The sequence below is a fragment of the Phyllobates terribilis genome, unplaced genomic scaffold (genome assembly GCF_046119375.1).
Source record: "Phyllobates terribilis strain yellow unplaced genomic scaffold, ASM4611937v1 Scaffold_2__4_contigs__length_985480577, whole genome shotgun sequence".
In the NCBI taxonomy this organism is placed as follows: domain Eukaryota; kingdom Metazoa; phylum Chordata; class Amphibia; order Anura; family Dendrobatidae; genus Phyllobates; species Phyllobates terribilis.
Genome location: NW_027362762.1, coordinates 296,956,634 through 296,975,809, shown reverse-complemented (window position 1 = coordinate 296,975,809; position 19,176 = coordinate 296,956,634). Strand labels below are relative to the sequence as shown.

The 19,176-nt window shown below is 41.7% G+C and overlaps 1 protein-coding gene across 3 annotated transcripts in view; it reads right to left on the bottom strand.

Annotated features, from left to right (window-relative positions):
* The window catches only part of NALCN (sodium leak channel, non-selective), an 850,352-nt gene that overhangs the window by 560,225 nt on the left and 270,951 nt on the right, over positions 1 to 19,176 (bottom strand). For all 3 annotated transcript variants that reach the window (XM_073664203.1, XM_073664204.1, XM_073664206.1), the window contains one exon: positions 8,925 to 9,076. In XM_073664203.1, the coding sequence (XP_073520304.1) occupies positions 8,925 to 9,076 (152 nt within the window). The remainder of the gene's footprint in view (positions 1 to 8,924; positions 9,077 to 19,176) is intronic.

The window sequence follows — 19,176 nt, the reverse complement described above, 5'->3', positions numbered from 1 at the left end:
ACCACCACTCTCCGTTTTTTCTTCACAACATTCTTCTTTCTCCATCCAGGAGGATTCTGAGGGCTTACAAGGTTATTCATTGCTGGCAAAGTCTTATTTTGCTGTATTTCTTCATGGTTCTCCTGCGTGAGAGCCTGGTACTGGTTCCTGAGCAGTATGGGTGCTGACTGCCTCTCGATCCTCCTGCTTCTGTGGGTCACATGCTTCCATTCCTCTGTTTCGTCAGGTGCAGTTCGAATTTCTTCTCTTTCTGAATCATGAAGAGATAATTCTGCTCTGTCTAAGAACTCTTCACCTTCCTTAATGATTTTCAAGGTAGTTAACCTCTCTTCTAGATTTCGCAACTTTTCCTCCAACAGGAACACAAGCTTGCATTTCTGGCATGTGAAGTTTGGCTTTTCCACTGGCAAGTCTGTGAACATGTTCACTCACCTATCTTTGTTTCATTATTTCCATTGTACAAAGATTAAACAAAATAATGTGCGTCAGGTATTGGCAGACCGCCAGACTAGTGGGTGAGACAGCAGAAGTGTGCAAACAGATGCAGATGGCGGAGCAAAATATGAAAACAAAATACAGCCAGGGTCAAAATCAATAGGAAACCACATAACAGCACAGTAACAAACTAGAGTTGTTGTCATGACTAGTCCGAAGCAGGCAAAACTGGAATTAGGACAAAAAAACATGTCTGTGTCAGAGGACAGGATGACAGAAGAACATTCCATGCACTGACTTTGATGCTTTCCATTAAGGGATGCCTGAGCTGGGCAGGTTTAGCTAACCTGTTGACTGTGACCTATTAGGATTTCACGGTTTGCCACAGTTACTGAATTTTGGAACAATGATTGGCAAACTGACCAAGGACATAATTGGGAAGGGCTTCTCAATTCATCTACTATTTTTGGTGTTGCTTGACCAAAAACAGTTGGGCAACTCCTTATTAGGCTGCTTAGTACAATTCTAGATCATGTTTTTCAGTGTGTATGGGGTATTTTCCAAAGTGAAAAGAAAACAACCCGTATGCGAGGCATTAAATAACACCATTATAAAAAATAACCCTCTAATTACCTCTCTCCAGTCAGTTTGGATGGATTACCATAATTTCAGTAGAAAGATTAATAGAAAAAGTAAAAAAGGGAGTGGTAGTATTGAAGATTAACAACAGGGTACATGTGTATTTATATTAATATACTATTTCTGACACTTTACTTGTGCCAGATGTTAATCTTCAGCACTACCACTATACTACATTTTTTTTAAATCTTTCTACGATATTACCGAAAAATTTTTTTGCAGAAGGTGTAAAGGTATATATATATATATATATATATATATATATAGATATATATATATATATATATAGATATATATACACACACACATACAGGGTGAGCCATTTATATGGATACACCTAAAGTAAATGGGAATGGTTGGAGATATCAACTTCCTGTTTGTGGCACATTAGTATATGGGAGGGGGAAAACTTTTCCAGATGGGTGGTGACCATGGCGGCCATTTTGAAGATGGCCATTTTGGATCCAACTTTATTTTTTTCAGTGGGAAGAGGGTCATGTGACACATCAAACTTATTGAGAATTTCATAAGAAAACAATGGTGTGCTTGGTTTTAACGTAACTTTATTCTTTCATGAGTTTTTTACAAGTTTATGACCACTTATAAAATGTGTTCAAAGTGCTGCCCATTGTGTTGGATTGTCAATGCAACCCTCTTCTCCCACTCTTGACACACTGATAGCAACACCGCAGAAGAAATGCTAGCACAAGCTTCCAGTATCCATTGTTTCCGCACATTCAACTTTGTACAGAACAAAGTATTCAATGAGAATATTTCATTCATTCAGATCTAGGATGTGTTATTTGAGTGTTCCCTTTATTTTTTTGAGCAGTGTAAATGAAGGTGCCTTAACTGACATTAGTGAAATAAGCATGAAACGCTGCCTTTCAAGAAGATAAACTACAAGGGAAACCTGCAGGCATTATTGGCAAATGGAGTATACAGTAGAGACACATGATTTAATCGTTAACATTTGCCAAAATGGCATTGTACTATTTGTAGCCCAGAATATATGACAACATGTCACAAGTTTCCATATCAAGTGCAATAATGTTGTGTGCTTCTAAATCAGCCAAAGCTAGTAAATAAAAAAGATGTAAATTGTATATTCTTATAAAAGATCAAGGGAAGCAAAATCACATGAAAAGATCTGTTCATTTACATTAATTCTTCATATTCTTGGAGGCATGAGAAATGTTCAAGCTGTTTTCTGTTTTAAGCTATAAAATATTTGCATAATCAGAAAATCTCCATAATTCACAGACTCCTAGAGAAGGTTATGGTTTCTTGGCATTTAAAAACATGATTAGGATTTTGAAAGACATTGTCCTATGCAGTCAGCAGGAGAGGCTACATGTTCGATACACAATGCAGACGACTATTTCTGGGCTGAGTAGACAAGTTGAGAAAAAAGACTTTTACATACATCAAGGTAAGGCGAGACAGCCATATGTGATACAGTATGTCAGACGGGAGTCTCATCTACCAGATTGTTCAGATTAATAATGTTTCCAGCCAAATTAGAGACAGAAGTGAATTTAAAGGACTGTTTTACTTTTGATAAATTAAAGGGGTGTTTGCATTTAAAGGGACAGCACAGAATAAGTGTTCATACCAGAGTACAGGCACTGGGTGTGGCATGGACAAACATTTAAACATATCTTCCCACCTACTTATCTTCCCTCAATCTCCGCTCCCCTCTTTCATTGAAAGCTTTTGCTTCATAGAGCCAGAGAAGGGTGGAGATGGATGCAAACCAAGCAGGTGGGAATGTGCACTTATATGCTTGGCCCCGCAATTATGCACCCAGCACCTGTACTTGGTTTGAACAGTCAATCTGTGCTGACAGAGTCCCTTTAATGAAATATTTACACTGCATGCAAGGGAAACGTCAATGAGGAGATGGTCTTGTAGGAGCTTGTCACTATCTATTCTGTTTTATTGATCTTGGAAAATCCTTTTAATTAAAGAAGCCCTTCCATTAGTGTTTTTTCCCCCATTAAATCAGAGTATATGTGTATAGTGTGAATATATTAAAATACTTGCCTACAGACGCTTTCTCGGAAATCCAGCGCTGTCCTGCTCCTCTCCTCAGTGACTTCACTGTAATTCAGAATATCCATGCTCTATGCCAGAGCTGGAAGTCTCTTTTACAATGTAAGCCTATGGAGCATCGTTCTGACGTTGTATAGGCTTACACTGTAAAAGCTACTCACTGCTCCCGATATGAAATGAGAAGTGGATCAGAACGGTGCTGGATCCCAGAGTATATTACTACATTCACACTATAATACATGCACATTAATACACAAAAAATACTACACTAATGCTTAATCAATACACAAAAAATACTATACTACACTACATGCACATTATTATGCAATTCAAAGGCGTGCTTATTTAAAGGAAAAATCCCTACTTATATTCTTCCTCGTCCCAATGAAATGAGAAATAACTAATTTGATTTAGATTACTAATTTTGTTTCTATCAAATATTCAAACACTATAAAAAAAAAACAATACACACCTTCCCACAAACAGATATAGCAGTAAATCATGGTGATTACGCTGGTATAGAACCTATGTACTCACAATCAATGGCTTAAAGGGGAGGTCTGAAACTAACCCTGACTTAATCCTAAATGTCTATCTATTAAATGTAATAATCAAATAGCTTTTCTAATATACTTTAATTAACAATTCTGTATTATTCCCTCTTTACTTTACTTAATTGCATTTTTTTCACCAACTTCCTGTTTGATGACAGTTCATTTAAGAATCTCCAGGGCATTTTGGGATACTCAATCGAGAGATGTCATCAGAGGGCAGAAGCTGCAGTCACTGCCTAAGCGTCTGTCCTCACAAAGAAACGAATCGTCATCAGTGATGTCCATTTTGGGCTAGTCCCTGCCGTACTGAGCATGCGCTGGTAGTGACTTCAGTCATAGACCAGCCTGGTTTCCAAAACTGATCTCTTATTTACAGTGAACAACGTAAAAATAAAGATAAGAAACATGCCCAAAACAATTTTTTTAAACAATGTTATTTCATCATGCCATAGAACAAAAAGTGGAATAAAACCTGATCAAAAAGTTATATAAAAACATGATATCGTCTCGCAAAAACAAACCACCACTCAGCTCTCTCAGCAGGATAAAAAAGTTATAAGATACATTTTACATGTTAGACAATCTTAGAAAATCTAACATTATTTAATTCTACCTGTAAAAATTGAAAAAAAAAATCGTGATGCTAGAATTGCGGATTTTTGGTTGCCGCAACTCCACAAAATATGCAGTAAAAAGCGATCAAAGCATCGTATCTACCCCAAAATAGTGTAAATTAATACATCACGTGACCATGCAAAAAAAACAAGCCCCCACAAAGCTGCATCGACAAAATCCAGAAAACAATTGGGGAATTGCGTGTTGTTTATTTTCTCGCAATTTCACTTCACTTGGAATGTATTTTACCATTTTCCAGTACACTGTATGATAAAATGAATGGTGTCATTCAAAAGTACAACTTATCCCGCAAAAAACAAGCCCCCATATGGTTTAGTCAGCGGAAAAATAAAAAAGGTACAGCTCCTGGAAGAAGGGGAGGGAAAAATTAAAGTGCAAAAAAAAAAATTGCTTGGTCCTTAAAAGTTTAAAGGGAACAAAGTTAATGTTGATCAACATTTTAATCAATAGATCTTTGAATAATAATAATAAGTTCCACAACTGGATGTGTTCTTGTGTGGAGATAATCTTATAAATGTTCCCCTGTGTAATGGCTGTGTCTGACCGTGCAGGAACATGGTCTGATCATACCACAGCTCTTCGGCAGGGGACAACGCAAAAGAAAGTATTCAGACAGGACAGCACGGGATCATAGCTGATTCTTTCTATGATGTAAAATGGTTAGACACAGCCATTACACAGTACACAGCAGGGGCTCATTTTATTTAACCCCTTCGCAACCTTGGGATTTTCCGTTCTTGCATTTTCGTTTTTTGCTCCCCTTGTTCCCAGAGCCATAGCGTTTTTATTTTTTGGTCAATATGGCCGTGTGAGGGCTTATTTTTTGCGGGACGAGTTGTACTTTTCAACGCCGTTACTAGTTTTACCATATCGTGTACGGGAAAACGGGAAAAAAATTCCAAGTGTGGTGAAATTGCAAAAAAATTGCAATACCACAGATGTTTTTTTAAATTTTTTTTTACCACGTTCATTGAATGCTAAAACTGACCTGCCATTATTATTCTCCAGGTCATTTTGAGTTCGTAGATACCAAACATGTATAGGTTCTTTTTAATTTAACGTATTTTTCGGACTATAAGACGCACCCCAAATTTTAGGGTGGAAAAAAAATAGGAAAAAAAAATATTTTTTATAAGATGGGGGTCCATCTTATAGTCTGAATAGGTATCTTACCTGGGGGGGCGGTGGAGCTGGGGTCACAGGAGGCAGGGTCCTTCAGGAAGCCGGCGGAAGTGGAGGCATGTTGGTACCTGGTGGCTGGGGGCCTGGCGCTGTGGGCTTGGTGCCCTGGTACCTGGGGGCCTGGTGCCCTGGTACTTGGGGTGCTGGGAGCCTGGTGCTGGTGGCCTGGTACCTGGGGTGCTGGTGGACTGGTACCTGGGGTGCTGGTGGCCGGGGTGCTGGGGGCCTGGTACCTGGGGTGTTGGTACCTGGGGAGCTGGGGGCCAGGGTGCTGGGGGCCAGGTACCTGGGGTGCTGTACCTTGGGTGCTGGGGGCCGGGTGCTGGTGGCCTGGTACCTGGGGTGCTGGTGGCCTGGTGCTGGTGCCTGGGGGCCGGGGTGCTGGTGGCCTGGGATGCTGGTACCTGGGGTTCTGGGGGCCAGGTACCTGGGGTGCTGGTACCTGGGGTGCTGGGGGCCAGGGTGCTAGGGGCCTGGTACCTGGGGTGCTGGTATCTGGGGTGCTGGCGGCCAGGGTGCTAGGGGCCTGGTACCTGGGGTGTTGGTACCTGGGATGCTGGGGGCCAGGGTGCTGGTGGCCTGGTACCTGGGGTACTGGAGGCCTGGGGCTGGTGGCCTGGGGGCCGGGTGCTGGTGGCATGGTACCTGGGGTGCTGGTGCCTGGGGTGCTAGTACTAGGGGTGCTGGTGCCTGGGTGCTGGTGCCTGAGGTGCTGGGGGCCGGTGGCCTGGTAACTGGGGTGCTGGTGGTCTGGTGCCCTGGTCCTGGTGGCCTCGTACCTGGGGGGCCGGGGGCCTGGTGCCGGTGTATTGCTGTGGTGGTGGAGCAGGATCGCAGGGCGGCGGCGGAAGAAGAGGTGAGACGGGCCAGTATCCGGGTACCAGGGCCGGTGTATTGCTGTGAGCGGAGTTTGCAGAGCACAGTGAGCGGCTTCCGGTGGCCGCGGCCATCTTTCTGAAGCTGTGCTCTACAGTAAAATGGCCGCCGACTCGGCAGAGCGCATGCGCCAGCTCCGGCAGCCATTTGCCTGTAGAGCACAGCTTCAAGAACATGGCCGTGGCCACCGGAAGCCGCGCACTCTGCCATGCAAACTCCGCTCACAGCAATACACCGGCCCCGATACCCGGCCAGGCCCGGCCCCCAGCTAGATACCGGCCCGCCTCACCTCTTCTTCCGCCGCCGCCCTGTGATCCCGCTCCACCACCACCGGTAAGTTGCATCCCCCATTTTCCTCCCAAATTTGGGGGAAAAAAAGTGAGTCTTATGGTCCGAAAAATAAGGTAAGTGGTGAAAAAAAATTCCAAAGTTTGGTAAAAAAAAAAAATGGCGCCATTTTCCAAGAGCCGTAGTGTCTCCATTTTTCTGGATCTGGGGCCGGGTGAGGGCTTATTTTTCACGCCGGGCTGATGTTTTTATTGATACTATTTTGGGGTAGATGCGATGTTTTGATAGCCCGTTATTGCATTTTACTGCAATGTTGCGGCGACCAAAATACATAATTCTGCCGTTTAGAATTTTTTTCTCAATACGCCGTTTACCGATCGGTTTAATTCTTTTTTTATATTGATAGATCGGGCGATTCTAAACGCAGTGATACCAAGTATGTGTATGTGTTTTTTTTTTTTCAATTATTTTATTTTGAATGGGGCGAAAGGGGGGGTGATTTAAACTTTTATATTTTTTAAATTTTTTAAATATATTTAAAAACATTTTTTTTTCACTTTTTGCTTGCTTCTATAGTCTCCATAGGAGACTAGAAGCAGCACTTGTCTGATCGCCTCTACTACATAGAGGTGATCAGCAGATCACCTCTATGTAGCAGAAATGGTCCTGTTCTATGAGCGCCGACCACTAGGTGGCGCTCATAGCGATCAGCTCATGACAACCACTGGAGTCTGCTGCAGACCCAGGGTTGTCATGCCCACGCATCAGTGACCCGCGATCACGTGACGGGGTAAGTGTCAGAGATTGACAGCGGCATTTAACATGTTAACAGCTGCGGGTGGATCGCGATCCCACCGGCGGCTGTTGCGGGCACATTTCAGCTGTAAGAATCAGCTGACATGTGCCCGGTTCAGTGCGGGCTCAGCGCCGGAGCCCTCACTGAACCGGGGGTTACAGCCTGTAGCATACTAATACGCCACAGGCTGTAAAGTGGTTAAACACATGCAATTGTGGAACTTATTTTTATTCCAAGATCTATTAACCCCTTCATGACCTTGAAATTTTCACAGTTTTTACGCTTTTGCTTTTTCCTCCTCTTATTCCAAGAGCCATAACTTTTATATTTTTCCATCCCCATAGCTGTATGAGGGTTTGTTTTTTTGCAGGATAAGTTGTATTTTTAAATGAAGCCATTCATTTTATCATGTGATGCACTCGAAAGCGGTGAAAAAATTCCAAGTGTGTTGAAATTGCAAAAAAAGTGCAATTCCACAATTGTTTCTTGGATTTTCTATTTACCAGGTTCACTATATGGTAAAACTGACCTGGCCATATGATTCTCTGGGTCAGTATGAGTACACAGATACCAAAAATGTATAGGGTTTTTTTATTTAAAGGAGTTGTCCACTACTAGGCCAACCAACCCTTCTCATACCCCAAGCTAGACCCTGATCAAATAAAAAAGCTTATATTGGCCTCGCCATTCCCGTGGTGTCGACACTCACTCTCCCCGGGCTCTCGTGCGGTGTTGTGACACATGAAGCGTGAGCACTGCTATGTATCGCTAAAATCATGATCTCCTATGAACGCCAGCTACGAGATCCACAGCTGTCATGACAATCCATTGGCGCTCTGCAATCACGTGACAGGGGCACCGATGGGCAGGATGAATGACGTGCTTCCGTCCGCCATGTTAAATCCTGCTGTCAGTGATTGACAGCGGGATTTAACTAGTTAACAGACACGGGCAGAGCACCGCTCCACTTGCGACTATTAAAGGCACATGATGACTGATTAAATTAAAGGTCGTAAAGGGGTTAATTAAAATGTACTTTGTGGGAAAATCTCTTTAATGAACTTGACTCTGTGGTGACATTGAATGAACATCGTTGTTCTCATCACAAATTTACTATAAATATACTGTACATTATTTGGACATTTTTTTTACTATAACAATATAAAGAGAAGTCCAATATACAAGTAAATGAGAAACCACGTGAATACTCTATTTTATAGACTATTTTTCAGTGAATCCACAAAGGTGTTCTGTTGTATCTGAACTTATATACACACTGTACTGAATTACATACCGTATGTCTTTGTGGTTGCTTTTAACCAGTAGAAATATGCATGTAATTTTCAATAGAATGAGACCTCACATTCCTAGGGTCAACATTTACCATTAAGTATAGGAATACAAAAGTATTTTCATACCGACTGTATCAACATTAAAATCTATACAGATGGCACATACGGTACCTATTTCATTAAATCCACTGTATCCGAGCTCTTGTCTGCTCAGTCCAAGGTCTTCCAGATCCATACACTTGAAGCCCCGAGGGCACTGGTACCCTTCTCCATCTGGTGAGCAGTGAGTATCCGGGATGGCAAGATTATTCCAAGTCACATTTCTGAAATAATTATAAAATAAATAATACATTAAATTACAATCCAGACCTTACATGGCACTAACAGAAAACTGCTTGGCATACACATAAAAAACTAACTAGTAGAGTACCTTTCTAAAACTATTTGCATATCATGTTCCAAGTGCTCCTAATTCAGCATGAGCAGTAATTGTTACGTAGTTCAATCATTTTTCACATATAACTGTAAAAATCTGAAACTGCGCCACAGAATTATACTAAAGTTTATATCTAGAAAAACCTTGTGGCTTCATAAATGGCAATTCACTTAAAAATTCCACATTTTGGGGGCATTTTTTATGTGTTTTACTTTGCTTTTTTCACACTACAGCCATATATTATATTAAAGTCTATTGTAAAATCTAAAAAGTATTATATACAAAGCATTTTGGCTTGTGGCATTTTCCAGATCAGTGTTTTGGGGTTATTTTGAGCAGGAGGTATGACATCTCTAGGCTTCTCTATACCATATCATGTACAGGAAAACAGGAAAAAAAATCCAAGTGCGGTGAAATTGCAAAAAAGTGCAATTAAACAATTGTTTTTTTGGGTTTCCTTTTTACCACACTCATTAAATGCTAAAACTGACCTGCCACTATGATTCTCCAGGTCATTATGAGTTTGTAGATACCAAACATGTATAGGTTCTTTTTTTATTTAGGTGGTGAAAAAAAATCCAAAGTTTGTGAAAAAAAAAAAAAGGCGCCATTTTCTGAGACCCATTGCGTCTCCATTTTTTGGGATCTAGGACTGGGTAAAGGCTTATTTTTTGCGTCCCGAGCTGATGGTTTTAATTACCATTTTGGTATGGATACAATGTTTTGATCACCCATTATTGAATTTTATTGCAATGTTGTGGCAACCAAAAAAACGTAATTGTGGTGTTCAGATTTTTTTTATCTATACGCCGTTTACCGATCGGATTATATGTTGATAGATTGGGCGATTCTGAACGCAGCGATACTAAATACCGTATATACTTGAGTATAAGCCGACCCAAGAATAAGCCGAGGTACCTAATTTTACCATAAAAAACTGGGAAAAATTATTGACTCAAGTATAAGCCTAGGGTGGGAAATGCAGTAGCTACTGGTAAATTTCCCCATCCTGTTAAGTATTGCCCACTCATCACCAATCCTTGTATGCATGGCCCCTTCATCCCCAATCCAGGTATGCATGGCCCACTCATCCCTAATCCTAGTATGCATGGCCCACTCATCCCCAATCCAGGTATGCATGGCCCATTCATGCCCAATCCTGGTATGTATGGCCCACTCATCCCCAATCCTGGTATGCATGGCCCCCCTCATCCCCCAATCCTGCTATGCATGGCCCCCTTCACCCCCAATTCTGGTATGCATGGCCCCCCTCGTCCCCAATCCTGGTATGCATGGCCCCCCTCATCCCCCAATCCTGCTATGCATGGCCCCCCTCATCCCCCAATCCTGCTATGTATGGCCTCCTCATCCCCCAATCCTGGAATCTCAGACACTGATGTGAGCTGCTGCTGGCATATTCACTCCTCTCCACCATGGCACCATGTGCATGGAGAGGAGCGAATATGTATTCTCTTTAATAGTGGTCACTGTGAGCAGGAGCCGCGGCTCAGTGCTCCTTTGTGCCCGCTAGGCCCCATGAGCATGGAGAATAGGGAATATTTATTCTCTTTAGCAGCGGGCACATGTGGTAGCTGCAGCAGCAGCTACTGAGTGTGCCCCGCTCCTCCGCCGAAGTAACCCTCCCCCCCGCTATCCACCAACGGAATCTCTATATACTCGGGTATACATCCGAGTATAAGCCGAGAGGGGCTTTTTAAGCACAAAAAATATGCGAAAAAACTCGGCTTATACTTGAATATATACGGTATGTGTATTTTTGATTTTTTTTTTATTGTTTTATTTTGAATGGGGCAAAAGGGGGGTGATTTGAACTTTTATTTTTTTTTATTTTTTTTTAATGTTTTTAAAAAATTTTTTTTTTTTTACTTTTTACTTGCTTTAATAATTTCTATGGGAGACTAGAAGCTGCGATCATCTGATCGCTTGTGTTACACATAGCAGGGCCTCAGCCCTGCTACGTGTAACAAAAATGCTCGTGACTATGAATGCCGGGCCGTTGGGCAGCACTGAAAGCAGATCGCCTATCACAACCACAGGGGTCTCCTGCAAACCTCTGGTTGTCATGCCAACCCATCAGCGCCCCGCGATCATGTGACAGGGGCGCCTATGAGCGAGTCTTATTACGCGCTTCTGACCAGGCCATGTTGAATGGCACTGTTGGAGTTTGACAACGGCATTTAACATGTTAATGGCCGAGGGTGGATCATGATTCCACCCACGGCTGTTAGGGGCACATGACAGCGGATTATATCAGCTGTCATTTGTCAGAAAGATGCGGGCTCATCGCCGGAGCCTGCATCAAAAGGAGGGAGACTATACGTCCAAGGTTGTAAAAGGGTTAAAAATGTTACACACCACTTTCTCTGAAGATGACACTAAATGTATCTAAGCTCAATCACAAGGCTTTTCTAGAAGCATACTTTAACAGGAAAACTGCTTTAAGCTTCCAGCTCCATGGTTCAGGACCCCAAAACTGTTATATTGTTTCACCCTATCAGACAATAAAATATGCTAGAGAAGCAAGTACACACCAAGTTGGCATCCTCTCACACATATAGTGGTCTTACATGAAGATTGAGCCATTTTAAAGGAGCTTTGAGCATTTTTTATATATCTTGGGTATTTACTTATTATTTATTTCATTCACTTACCCATTAATTCCATAGCGCTTTACAGGCATTATCAGCACTGTCCCCATTGGGGCTCACAGTCGAATTTCCCTATCAGTGGTATCCTTGACTTTCCCTTTTCCCTGGTTTAAGCTCTCCTCTTCAACATTCCAGCCATTACAAACCATTGACTTTCTACTGGCTGCAGTAAAAAAAAGCGAATACTTATACGTTGGATACAAACCCCCATCCTCAAGCTCTCTTGGAATGGACAGAGAAGCTGCAGCAAATCTTCAGTTTAGAAGAATTATCTAGTTGGGAAAATCACACCCACTCAATTTTTATTAATACGTAGTTCCCCTGCTCAAATTGGTCTAAATCTCATTTGTCATCACTGCTCCCTTTTGCCCGTGATATCTGGAAGTAGCAGTTTTTCTGCCTTGCGCTCCTCCAGAGTGGTATGCATTTCTTACGTCTCATGTATGATTATCTTACTGCTGGAAGCACTCTCTCTAATGCATTATCATGGGTAGCACTGTCGCCCTTAATCTTCCCAAGTGTCATCCAATACTTGTTAGATTTCTCAATAGTACATGCCTAGTTCTAATTGTTGATTTGTTTCCTTTTTTCTTTATACTCTTTGTAGTGCTACATGTAATTATTGTCACTTGGCATTAGCATTGAGATGTATCAATGCCCTAAATGTGAAGCAGGCACTGTATGTTTTTTTTTCAAAACTTAAAATGAAGAATTACAAAAAAAAAAGTGCACACACACACACACACACACATACACACACACACACACACTCACACACACACATAAATACTACACATTTGTATGTTTCACATTTGTTCATACGAAATAAAACCTATAAGTGGGCAACTGATACTTCTGACATTCTTAAGAAAATCATCTTAACCTTACTGACACCTATTATCTCAACCAATGAGACAGCTGGTTCATGGTTGGGGGAGATTTTATTTTATGCCACCAGGAAAATAATTACATAGGCCAGCTGAGCTTGGTCAACATCTGCCATCCACAAATCACTTATCAGTCAAGCACTTAATGAGTCCTAGGGCTTCAGATTTTCTGCAATATTTCAGCTATTTTTAACTGGGTCTCAACTGGTAAAAAAAAGTATTACTATTAAATCTTTACCTAATTTATTCAAAAACTGCCATTCCCCGTACACATTATGGCTGCGTGCTCAAATCAATCACTATTGAGCTTTGAATGACCATTGCAATAAAAATGACAAAATCAGCTGGGAGGCTCTGACCTTTCTCCATCCAAAAATAGCATATCTTGCTGCTTCTCTTTTTAATGCAGAGAGTTCAATAAAAACTAAACTTTGGAAAAAGTACACATTTTATGTCTTCTAAATTTAGAAGGTTAATAAACTTCTAACACAGCATTTTCCGGTGAATTGTAAATCTTTATAATAGGTCCGTGGGCCACATCAACAATCTGTCTCTGCTGGATAGGAGCCTTGAGAACCACCTGACAACATCTACTGCTCTTCTTTTGATTAGATAGCCTGGTGCGCCATCACATGTGTGTCACACCGCTCTCATGATGTTGTGCCAAGCTGGCTAATCAAAAGATGAGCTGCAGATGCTGGGAGATAGGTTACAGTTTTCTGAGTTCCTGTCCAATGGCCATAGATTACTGTCATGGCCAATGGACTGGGTCCTGCGAATCAAATGTGCACCCACTCTACTGCTAACTATACGAATATATAGAAACCTCTTTTTCTTGTATTGTTAAAAGCAGTTAATGAATTAAATGGCTAAAAAAAATAAAAATATATAAAACACAGTTTCAAAGTCTTAAACATTAGGATATGTCCACAGTAAGTTTAGATATTTAGATAAGTTGAAATATCATTGATAGGGAAGAAAAAGCCAAGAGAAAGGGCTGACAATGCTCAAAACAATATCTTGGGTTTTATGATATTCCCAGAATTTTACCCAGGACAATGGAAAAAAGTTTTTAAAATGCATCTATCACTAGATATCACAATACAAGCTGGCTAAATTATTAAATAGATCTCTTAGACCTGTTGAGGCTTGAGTACTTGCTTTGTATATCCATGTCAAAATTGCTGTATGTCATGGCTCAGTTTGGGGATTCGATCCGCTGACCTGTTGCTGCGTGGTCAGTTCCCCTGTCTGCTGAGATATTGCCTTTTTTTCCCTGCCCAAATGCTGATAGTTCCAATTGTCTTTGTTGCTCCTTGGTTTGCTCCCCTCCAGGTGTTTTTGATGTTTCCGTTTTGGTCTGCTCTATCACATTCTGGGTTGGGTTTTATATGTTCACCCTTCACTGCATTTCCTTGCTGGCTATACCTCTACGTGAACTTGGGTTTAGGATTTCCAGCCCTTCAGCTAAGGGGCTTACCTTAACTTGTACACCAGTTGAATTTCTCCAGTGAGTCTGTTTGTTTTCGTTTCCAGTTCCTCTTCCTTTGACCTCTTTAGGATTCTGGGAGGTTATATATGTTCCAATTACTTTTGGCTCTCCTTAGCTCTCCCTCTCTACCCTATATAAATTTTCTCACCCTGGGTTTTGTATCTACCTGCACTCTTTCCTCTCCTCTTGTTGGCAGTGTGCTGCGGCCTCCCATCTGGTTCCTCAGGAGGTAAGAGAAACCCATTGATGGCCTTTTAGGGAGCCAGGTCCGAGGTGGTGTTTTTGAGCTGTGCGGCTAGGGTCTTTCTAGTCTGTACAGGAACCAGTTGGGTATGGGTGTGACGTCTCCCTATAGTATGTATTCCCTTCTTCTGTTGCCCGTGAGTGAATGTGTGCTATGTTCAAACAATATAATCCTTCATATTCGAACTAACATTTTATGAGTCCAGCTAAAGACTACCAGAACTCATGAGTCCAAGTGTATTCAGTCTGCCCACCATGCCTGACTGATAAGGTGCAATTTACTGAGCAATGTAGGATGTCAGCAGCAGAGGATACATTAAGAAGCTGTCAATCAATTTAGGTGGAAAAAGACTGAGCTTAAACTTTCAAAAATAAGTACACAGTCATTCTGACATGGAAATTCAACATAAGTAAACCAGACTCATCAAGTACAAAAGGTAATAATGTACATTACACAGTTTGAATTGCAAAATCTGGTGACAGGTTTACTTTAACCCCTTGATCTTAATGGCCAAGCCCCATTTTTCAAAGCTGACATGTGTCACTTTATGTGGTAATAACGTTAGAAAGTTTCAAAATTTCCAAGTGATTCTGACATTGTTTTTTCATGACACATTGTACTTTATTTTAATGGTAAATTTTGGCTGATTTGTTTTGTGGGATTTTTTTTGTGGAAATATCTGAAAATTGATTAAATAATGCAATTTTCAAACCACAAAAATAGTTAATAAAAACATATGCAATATGTCTACTTCAGGTCAGCATCATTTTGCCATGATCATAGAAGGGTTAAAATTTAGCAGCAATTCATTTTTTTTCAAGGGTATTTTTTTTCAAATTCTATTTATTTTTGAGGGGCCAATACTGGAAAACCCCCGCAAGTGATATCATTTTAAAAACTGCATTTAAAATATTGCTTCAGTTGCAAATTTTTCATTTTTACATGTTATTAGAACATGGACCCCAAAATTTATTGAGCAACATCTCTTAAACATGGCAATAATCCAACATGTGGTTAAGAACTGCTGTTTGGGCAGATGGCAGGGCTCGGAAGGAAAGAAGATTGATATCGGTGGTTTAAATTTGGCTGGAATAGACTGCGGACGACATGATGCATTTGCAGAGCACCTGAGGTACCAAACAGCAGAAACCCAGATAAGTGACACATCTCGAAACCTTCACTGCTCAATTCGGAATACATATGGATATAGTGAGCATTTTGAACTTACAGGTGCCTCAAATAATTCTATAACATTGGGCAGTGGAAATACTGTATAACATTTCAGTGGGAAAAATGAAATTTTTTAATTAGCTGCAAATTTTATTAATTACACAGGGGTAATAGGTGAAACTGGACCCCACATTTTGTTGCTCAATTTCTCCCAAATGCAGTGATATCCCATATGTCATCAAAAACTACTGTTTGGCCACATTGCCGGAGTCACGGGTTTACTACGACAGAGAGGGGCCAGAAGACCGTGGTGTCTGATTTTACATACTCTTGCACTGATTAGAAGCACTTCACCATTATATTAAACAGTGCAGGTTTCTGCTAGCAGTACAGGGGTTAACCTGTTCAGTTGTGAGTCTCTGGAGCTTTCCTGCTTTGATAGTCTCAGCTGTTCAGTGTTTGCCACTTCCCTCTGCTATATATACTCGCCTCTGGCAATCAGGGATTGCCAGTATTAGTTTTATACTGCCTGGTTCTGGAGTTGCAGGTGTTTGGAGTATTGTTCTAAAGACTGTTGCTTGGTGATTTGTTTGTGATAATATCCTCATCCTCTCCTATTTGGTTTTTCCTTCCCTTTACTTCCCGTTGTTCCACTCTGTTGTTTGTGACGGCATATTTGTATGATTGGTATTTTCATTTATCTCTGTACGTCTTCCCTTCTTAGCCTGGTTTGTGTGTTCTTATACACAACTGCTCCCCAATTCCCTGGGTGGGGGAGGGGACAGATAAGGGCTGATTATAGAAGTCAGACGTTTCCTGTAGTTCTAGACCATGCTTGCACACAATGAAGGAGGAATTGTGTCCCACTCCTCCATATAGATCTTCCCCAGATCTTTCAGGTTTCGGGGGCATCGCTGGGCAACATTGAGCTTCAGCTCCATCCAAAGATTTTCTATTGGATTCAGGTCTGGAGACTGGCCACTCCAGGATCTTGAAATACTTCTTACGGAGCCGCTCCTTAGTTTCTCTGGTTGTGTATTTCTGGTCTTGTCATGCTGGAAGACCCAGCCATGACCCATATTCAAAGCTTTTACTGAGAGAAGGAGGTTGTTGGCCAAAATCTCACGACATATGACCCCATCCATCCTCCCTTCAATATGGTGCAGTCGTCCTGTCCCCTAAGCAGAAAAGCACTCCCAAAGTATGATGTTTTTCCCATCATGCTTCACGGTTGGGACGGTGTTCTTGGGGGTTGTACTCATCCTTCTTCTTCCTCGAAACATGGCAAGTGGAGTTGATAGCAAAAAGTTATATTTTGGTCTCATCTGACCACATGACCTTCTCCCATGCCTCCTCTGGATTATCCAGATGGTCGCTCGCGAACTTTTAACGGGCCTGGACATGTAGTAGCATGAGCAGGGGGACATTGCGTGCTCTGCAGGATTTTAATCCATGACAGTGTAGTGTGTTACTAATGGTAATATTTGAGACTGTGGCCCCAGCTTTCTTCAGGTCATTCACCAGGTTCTCCAGTGTAGTTCTGGGGTGATTCCTGACCTTTCTCAGAATCATCCTTACCCCACGAGGTGAGATCTTGCATGGAGCCCCAGATCGAGAAAGATTGTGTTTCTTCCATTTTCTAATAATTGCGCCAATAGTTGTTGCCTTCTCAACAAGCTGATTGTCTATTGTCCTGTAGCCCATCAAAGCCTTGTGCAGGTCTAAAACTTTGTTCCTGGTGTTCTTACACAGCTATTTGGTCTTGGCCATGGTGAAGAGGTTGGAGTGTGATTGATTGACTGTGTGGGCAGGTGTCTTTTATACAGGTAACGAGTTCAAACAGGTGCAATTAACAAAGGTAATGAAAGCAGAGTAGGAGGGCTTCTTAGTTTTTCTTTAACAGGTCTGTGAGAGCCAGAATTCTTGCTGGTTGGTAGGTGATCAAATACTTATTTTATGCTATAAAATGTAATTTAAATATTTTTTTAAATCATACATTGTGATTTTCTGGCTTTTATTTTTAGATTCTGTATCTCACAGTTGAAGTGTACCTACCGTGGGGTTTCTACCTCACTTGGGTGCGACGGGAGGCAAACAGGAAGCATGTCCCTTTAAATGTCGGTGTCAGTTTATTACTTCATAAACCAGGCAAAAGCAAAAAGGAATACAAAACAGCCTTTAGTTCAGGCAAAAACAAAATAAAGGTTCCTTAAGAGAAAGTCTCTGGTTAGCCAGTCCTGTGGGCACACAGGCGGGATAGGATCCCATTCATGGGCTCAGTCAGGAGACCACAACACACAGGAGGCCTTCTCCCTCCAAACACACAGACAATGTGCCAAACAACAGCCTCCATTTTATCTCTTAACCACACCCAGAGGTGAGGTATGTGGGTAGTTGGACCCGCCCATCTCCCCACCTACCTGTAACCCGGCCTCAGGTGCACCAAACAGTCCTCTTAGTGCTTACATGCACTAGACAACATTCCGCATTACATCATACAGGACAGCCATCTCTGTGATACATACCTCCCATCAACCATGTGTCCATTAGCCACCTTACACTACGATAAAAATTACAGACCTCTCTATTCTTTGTAGGTGGGAAAACTTGCAAAATCTGCAGTGTATCATGTACTTATTTTCCCCACTGTAAGATAAAACGGCTGTATTCTTTTGGTAGGTGCGATTACAGCAATACCTGATTTTATAATTTTTATGTATTGCTACTTTTACACACTAATATATATTTTTGGCGCAATGTATTGAGATCTGTAACTTTTTTTGGGCCAAGAGGGCTGACGGTATGAGGGCTTATTTTTTGCGAGGCAAGATGCAGTTTTTATTGTTAACACAATAAAAATACATTAGTGCCTCCACAAGTAGGTACATCCGCTACTCAAGATACAAGGAACAACTGTAAAACGTTTGCAAAATAAAGCAGGCTACTAGATGAAATAAGTTTGCTGGGCTACCACAAGAACCATGACAATATCAGACATGATATGAGTAAAATAAAAATGCCGATTCAACTTAGTCAGGAATAGTCCTTTGAAATATGATCTGATGGTTCAGGTAAGTTTAAAGAGGTTGTCCAGTACTATTAACAATACCCTCATCGATTTAAATTGTGTAAACAAGTATTTTTGTAATTACTTTGCATGGTTTTTACTGCCTGTGAGCGGCGCTATCGCTGGCCACTAACCAGGCATAACGTGACCCCGCCTGCAGCTGGCTCCGACATCCACTGATGTCACGTCAAGTTCTGGCTGCAGCCGGGTGTGACCCAGTGATGCGCTCCCCCTGATTGATGGGCTGTGAGCGGGGTTTCACCTCGCATCATAGCCCAGCTTCCACCGCATGCTTTCCTTCGGAGCCATCTGCAGGTGGGTCAATTGATGCCTGGTGAGCGGCCAGCGATAGCGCCGCTCACAGGCAATAAAGACCACGCAAGGTAATTACAAAAAGACTTGTTTACACAACTTAAGTCGATGGGGGCATTGTTAATAGTACTGGACAACCTCTTTAA